Source organism: Arachis stenosperma, chromosome 2, assembly GCF_014773155.1.
Source record: "Arachis stenosperma cultivar V10309 chromosome 2, arast.V10309.gnm1.PFL2, whole genome shotgun sequence".
NCBI lineage: Eukaryota > Viridiplantae > Streptophyta > Magnoliopsida > Fabales > Fabaceae > Arachis > Arachis stenosperma.
The window spans coordinates 24,353,937-24,361,036 of NC_080378.1; the positions used below are offsets into that span (position 1 = coordinate 24,353,937).

The 7,100-nt window shown below is 34.3% G+C and overlaps 1 protein-coding gene across 1 annotated transcript; it reads right to left on the reverse strand.

Moving 5' to 3' along the window:
- Positions 1 to 236: 236 nt before the first annotated feature.
- Positions 237 to 4,041, reverse strand: LOC130960512 (putative disease resistance protein At3g14460). Its single transcript, XM_057885930.1, has one exon. It carries the CDS (start codon positions 3,933 to 3,935, stop codon positions 285 to 287), a length of 3,651 nt encoding a protein of 1,216 aa, XP_057741913.1. The 5' UTR covers positions 3,936 to 4,041; the 3' UTR covers positions 237 to 284.
- Between the last annotated feature and the right edge of the window lie 3,059 nt (positions 4,042 to 7,100).

The following is a 7,100-nucleotide window of genomic DNA, read 5'->3' on the forward strand; positions in this document are numbered from 1 at the left end:
TTAGTTCCATGAAATCCAAGAGTAATGTAACATCAACAAATAACTCATGCAATGAGTACAGTGTCACTTTCAGTAAGGTAACAAATAACACCTCATTTTAACAACAAAGTCTGAGTGTCTAAACTAATGGTCACAATTCGGTCACATGCTCAGCCATTAAACAATACAAATTACAGAACCAGAAAAATATATTTGGACAGCATTCAATTAATTTGGGAGAGAATGAAACAAATTACCTGATAAAGATGTTGGACAGAAAAAGTTAGTGTACTTTTCTTGAGTCATCAAATCCAATACCCGTCAATACAGATGTTGCGGACGTGGGACATTTTGGACAAAATTAGCGGGTCCTTCATCTGCCACCGTTTCCTCAGCAAAGAACTTCCACTGAAATAGAGCATTGACAGAGAAGCGGGAAAGCTTTTCCCTGCGACATCCTTGAGGTTAGGACAATGATCTATCAATAGCATCTGGAGATGGTCAAGTCCCTTGCAGTCTAAGATTTCTAGACTTGGAAAGCTTCGCAGACAGAGTCTCTCAAGGGAGGGCGGGAGGCAAACATCCTTGGGGAAGGAATTGATGTTATCATAAGGATGATTGATGTCAAGATGTGTAAGACAGTGATCACCCAAGCCCATGGATGCTAGGTACGTCACCAGCTTCTTGCAACTTTGGATTTCAAGATCTCTCAGGTTAGGTGGCAAACCCCCTTCGAAGAACGATTGAATTTCTGGGCAATCTCTTAGGAAGAGATATTCTAGATGGGGTGCAACCATCTGGAAAGACTCAAAACTAGGGCAGTTGTCGATGTGTAAAGAGCGGAGACTTGAAGTTGAAGTAGCAATAGGATCTGATGCCTCAATAGACCTCATATTTTTACAGGATGAAATTGTAATTTTAGTTAAATTTGGAAAGCTTGCCAATGGTAAGGACACGAGAGAACAACAACTGAAGGATATTGATAATGACTGCAACGACTCGTGCCGCTGCTGTTGTGGCGGCATCGGGAACTCTAGATACGGACAACCGTGAATGTCCAAGTTTTGCAATGCAGAGGGCAAACATGCTCCGGGAAATGATATGGACGAAGAACATATTGAGATGCTTAAAGATTGTAGACAGTTTAGTTGGTTGCATCCAATGGCCTCAAACACCGCCTCCACTCGTTGGGTTCCTTCAACAGATAACTCTAGCATTGCATCTGCTCTTGGAAGAGTGAAAGCAAGTTGGTCACATTGACGAATGCAAAGGCTTTCCAGAGCAAGTAGTTGGATGGGCAAATCTCCCCTTAACTTAGGACAGTATCGCATTGATAGCACCCTAAGCCGAGGAAAAGCATCCAACTCAAACTCAGATGAAACTGAAAGCCACTCCTCCCAATCATACATGTTATAAAAACTGAGAGTTTCAAGCATTGGAAAGGGTGCGCCACAAGAAGAAGATTCATCATCTTTGTAAAACTTGGCACCGATGCGCGTTAACTTGAAAAACTCGCTGAGAAACAAGTGCTTCAAAGAGGGTAGCTGTCCAAGTGAAGGAAGCTCAAGACAATTGCTGCAGCCATTCAAGTAGATTTCAGTCATGTTTCTGTAGGAAGAATGTCCTAGCCAATTTGGAAATGTTTGACCCTTGTAGTTATCGATTGATAGCTCTCTCAAGTTTGTGTGAGGCCTTAAATTGTTGAGTATATCTTGAGAATCAGCCATATGATTGTTTGATGACCAAGTCAAATATAGATGCCTAATGTTCTTCTTCTCAGCAATTCTTGCCTCCGAAGCTTGATCACCATCAATGACATTCTCTAGTTGGCAAATGCGAAGCGACTCCTGAATATTTGTGAGAGCTCCCAAGTCTTTAATTCCATTATTCTCTGCATGCTTGCCGACGATGTAGTCACTTAAAAACTGCAAATCCTTCATTTTGCTTATTCCTTTGGGCATCTCTTTAAGACCAGCTCCTTCAATATCAAGATGACGTAAATTTACAAGATTTTGCATATTCTCGGGTAGCTCCATTAGCAAATGACAATGATTCAACTTCAATGTCTGGAGATTGTACAGATTACACAATTTCTCAGGCAATGTCTCTATAGGTGTATTTGAGAGATCCAGATAACGCAGATAAATCAATTCACCTATTGAATCGGGTAATGAATAAAGAGGAAAGGTATTAAATGACAAAACTCTTAAGCACTTCAACTCTGATACAAAGACATGAGGAGCATTTTCCATATTGAACGGATCCTTTCGACCCAAATTTATTTCAAGAAATGTCCTCACATCTTTTACCCTACCACAAGCTTCCACTAGTTGTGAGAAGGGATAGTTTCCTCTTGAGTTATGCAATAAATGACGGGTTTTATTGCTGATCCCGATGTTTTCTTCACGTTTTTCAGCTCTAAAATAGAATTTTCCAGCATAAATTGTTGCCAAATCATGCATGATATCATGAATCACATAGAAGCTGTCATCAGTGCTAGAGGACTGAAAAAAGGATCTAGCAACCAATTGATCGAAATATTCACAACCAGTTTCTTCCAGAGTCTTTTTTCCTTTTGGATGTAAAAGTTCTTCTGCCATCCATAGCAAGACCAGCTCATCTTTATCAAATTCAAAATCCTTTGGAAACAAAGAACAATAAACAAAGCATCGCTTTAGATTTGAAGGAAGGTAATGATAGCTAATTTTTAAGGCAGGAATAATCTCGTCATTCTGATCTTCAAAAACTTCCCAAAGTTCACTTTTCAATACACTATCCCAATCCCTTTCATCATAGTTTATTGTACGTAATAAGGAACCAAGGGCCTCTACCGCCAAAGGTAGCCCTTTGCACTTTTTGACAAGTTCTCGACCAACCGATTCTAGAGTTGAATACTCCTTCGATGCAGTAGAAAGAAATACACGTTTCACAAAAAGTGACCAACAATCTTTCTCTGACAATAAACCAAGCTTGTATGCTGAAATAGTTTTCACTACATCGGCAACATTATCATTTCGAGTTGTTACAATAACCTTGCTTCCCTTTTTCCCATATTGAAAAGGTTTTTGAAGACTTTTCCAGTTTCTGGAATTATCAATCCACACATCATCCAAAACAATTAAGAATTTCTTCCCCATTAACTTATCCTTCAATCCAGTTTGAAGTAAACTCAAATCATCCTCGTTACAAGAACTAGATTCTGCTGCTTTTATTAAGGTCTTTGTAACCTTAGCAATGTCAAATTGGTCGGAAACACACACCCATGCTCTAGTGTCGAATTTCCTCTCCACTCTGACATCATTGTAAACCAACTGAGCCAAGGTAGTTTTTCCAACTCCGCCCATTCCCACAATGGGAATCACAGATATGTTAGCATCACAGGTATCATCTAACAACAATTCTATGATGGCTTCTTTGTCATTATCCCTTCCAAATATCTCAGAACTTTCAACTAGAGATGATTGAATTCTCCATGACATGTCCCCCAGATCTTTGGCAATCTCTTCTTTTAGACCAAGATCATCTTTCTCTTCAACAATAGACTCCAGTTTATCAACAATGTCTTGCGTGCTATTTACTACCCCCATCTCATCAACATCACAGTATTCCACGATTGAATCAACATAGTGAGACCAGGAAGAAGAGTTACCTGGATCCCTTTGAATGGGAGTGGCAGTGGCAGCTTTAGTACAGAGTTCATCAAGCAAATCATCAGCCATATAGAGAGAATCTTGGAGATCAACAAGCCACTTCTTCACTTCTTGGTCTTTGATCTGCTTCTGCTCAGCATCATCAAGCACAGGTCGAACGGCACGGAGACATGCCTTCAACTTTTGAAGCAACTTCTGGTCAGCTAGCTTCCTTGCTATTGGGGTTGAGTTGACAGAAGACAGCTTGTTCAAAACAGCATCAACAAAGGAAGCGAGATAAGCTCTACCCTCAAATTTCGCAACCATTATTCAGGACAAGAGATTACAACAAGCAAAAAGAAAAGAAGAGTGGTTGCAGCTAGATTGCAATGTAAACAGATGTTTTATTTTTTCCTCAAGCACAAGAGAAACTGTTTGCGGTTTGCTTTGCACTTAATATGATATGTTTTTTTGCTAAGTATTATATTATTTGCCTAGATGAATAATAGAGGGTAGTTTTTTCTGAATGAAATTGACTTCATCTGCTACTTTCACGTGGCTTACTATGTGGACATGCCAACCATTAATAATTCCCTTCACATGTCCATGTATTTAGTCAATGCTTCTTGAGATTGATGCTCTCTAGCAAATGGAAATCTTTTAACTTTTTTTTGGTAAATTAATATTTTTTTTTTGGTATTATCAATAATAAGCTTCTATATTATACTCCACGGTACTCTCTAGTTGGTAGATGATATATTTTGTTTGAAGGATCAATAGATGCTGAGAAATATGTTAATCTACGAACACATGTGAAAAGAAATGGAGTTTGATATGATTTTTGGTTTTGCAAACCCCAATTGGCTGTGCTTATATCGAATGAGAACAGATTTTACAATGTGAAAAAGATGGCATTGTCACATAATTTATTTGAGTATAAAAGCATTGAAAAGACCTATTTTTATAATATATTAAACAGATATTTAAAAAAATGATAGAATGATCTTTGACAATTTACAATTTTATAGGGCTTGTTTTGGTGAATTTTTAAAAAAATATATTTTTTGAGTTATTTTTTTTAAATATTTTTTAAAAAAATAAAAATAATTTTATATTTAGATATCTCATACAAAAAGATATTTTTATTTATCAGTTAAATTATTTTTTATTTATTTATTATGTGAAAACATCTTTTTTTATGAAAAAAGATCATTTAAAAAAATGTAAATTGTAGCTTCTAAAAAAAATTTTTTTTAATGCTTTTACTTTTACTACTAAAAATTTACTAAATACGATAAAAAAAAATTTTATTAAAAAAATATATTTTTCTATCACCCCACCCAAACAAGCACATAGTATGTAACATCAGCATTTTGGTCCAAATATCTTTTTTTTTTCCTTTGCCTTTTGCTGATCTAAAGTTGGACTATTTGTTTTCATTTCTCATTTTCACATTCTTTTACTATTACTAGTAGGGGTGTACATGGGACGAATCACACTGGGTTTGGCTTAATCCAGACCCGACCTAAAATATAGATTAGGCCTAATTTTTAAACTTTAATCCGATTTTAAATCTAATGAAACCTACGCACCTTCGAGTCGGGTAAAAATTGGGTCTTTAACATGTAAAAATCACTTAATCTCCAACCATTATTTCACAATTCACATAGAAAAATTCACTTAAAAAATATAACAAAAACTAACCCTTCTCTAAAATTAAAGCATAACCATAATCAATACTAATATTGTCTAATAACACCAAATATTTAAATCAATACAAATAACACAATATTATGCATTAGTCTAAAGTCTTATACATTTTAAACATAAAACATTAACTTATAATCTTATAATGACTAATAACACAAAATATTAAGGTTTACAATATCTATATTCCACGTAAGAATAGCCATCATCCATTACTAATAACACAAAATATTAATTGTGTATCATGACCGGGCCACCGGGCCGAATTCGAGTGACCCGAGCTATGGCCCGGACCCGACCCGAAATAATGATCGGGTCTATTTTTGAGACCTTTACCCGATCCTAAACCCGATGAAATCACACTAAATTAGCCCCTAAAATGTTCGGGGCCGGACCGGGTCTTCGGGCCAGGCCGGCCATGTACACCCCTAATTACTAGTAGTAAACCCGTGAACTTGCTAAGGCTTCAAAACATATCTCTTTTTTCATTTTAAAGAATAACTATAGTATTATTGTAATCAATTTATACTTTGTATGTAACAAATCTAATTAATGTGCAAATAGCATTGTTCCAATTCACTTTTTTTTATAAAAATTAGTTAAATCAAATTAGAGATATTTAACCTTTGTAATTCAAAGGGGAGGAGGAATCCATCTTTTACATATATACTATTATATCTGAGTAAAAAATTTCTCACATAATAAAAACAACAATATAATTAAACTTAAACTATTGTATTTTTTCAAGAAAACTTTAATCCTTTTTACTATTTCAAAGTATTTAAAGAGATTGAAAAAAAAAACATAAAAAATTTTGAAACGGGAAAATAAATTTTTTAATATCTTTACACGATAATTTGACTATTTCTAAAAACATACATAATTATTTACATATTATTTTTAACTATTACACATTGTAGTAGTGTTTGTTTTAAGGTACTGAGACAGAAACTGAGAGATTGAGACTCAATATCATGTTTGTTAGTTTAGAGACTGGTACTAAAATTTCTGTCTCTATCTTCAAAATTTCAGTATTTCAATACCTGAAAAAAATAGGGACGCAGGGGGACTAAAATTTTTAGAGATGGAGACTGAAACTTTAATAATATTTTATACCTAAAATACCTTCATTCAATTAATTAATTTCAATTTCACTCTTTGTACAAATTAAATTAGAATTTCATTCTTATTTTAATTTCTGTCTCCCATTTTGCACCAAACAGAATACTAAAATTTATTTCAATCTCTGTCTCTGTCTCTCCACCAAATGCTACTTGTAAGTTGTTTTTTACTAAATTAAATTATAATTATTGTCTTTCATATACTTTAAACTTTTTTAAACATGATACTGTCAATAAAAGTTAGATATTAAGCACTACATTTATCCATATGCTCATCCGAAATACTATTCAAATATTTCCTAAAAGCAAGTTGTAGCTCCCGTCTAATTGTCAATGGGCTAATATGTTGTGCAATAGGTTTAAGCTATATGAACACTTGATATTCTTATAAATAACATCCTGCATAACATGAAAAAAACTTATGTATTCAATACAATGAAACTAACAACCATACAACGGACCTAAGCAAGATTATAAATATAAATGAATATAATATCTTTTATTGATTACACAATTTTATATGGATCACATTGAACTCTGAATCTTTCATACATGTAGTATGAATTCTTGAACTACTAATAAAATCCTGTATTTTTTAAAAAAAATTAATAACATTAATATAGTTACACAACATAATTAATACACATTAAAAGAATTCAAAATC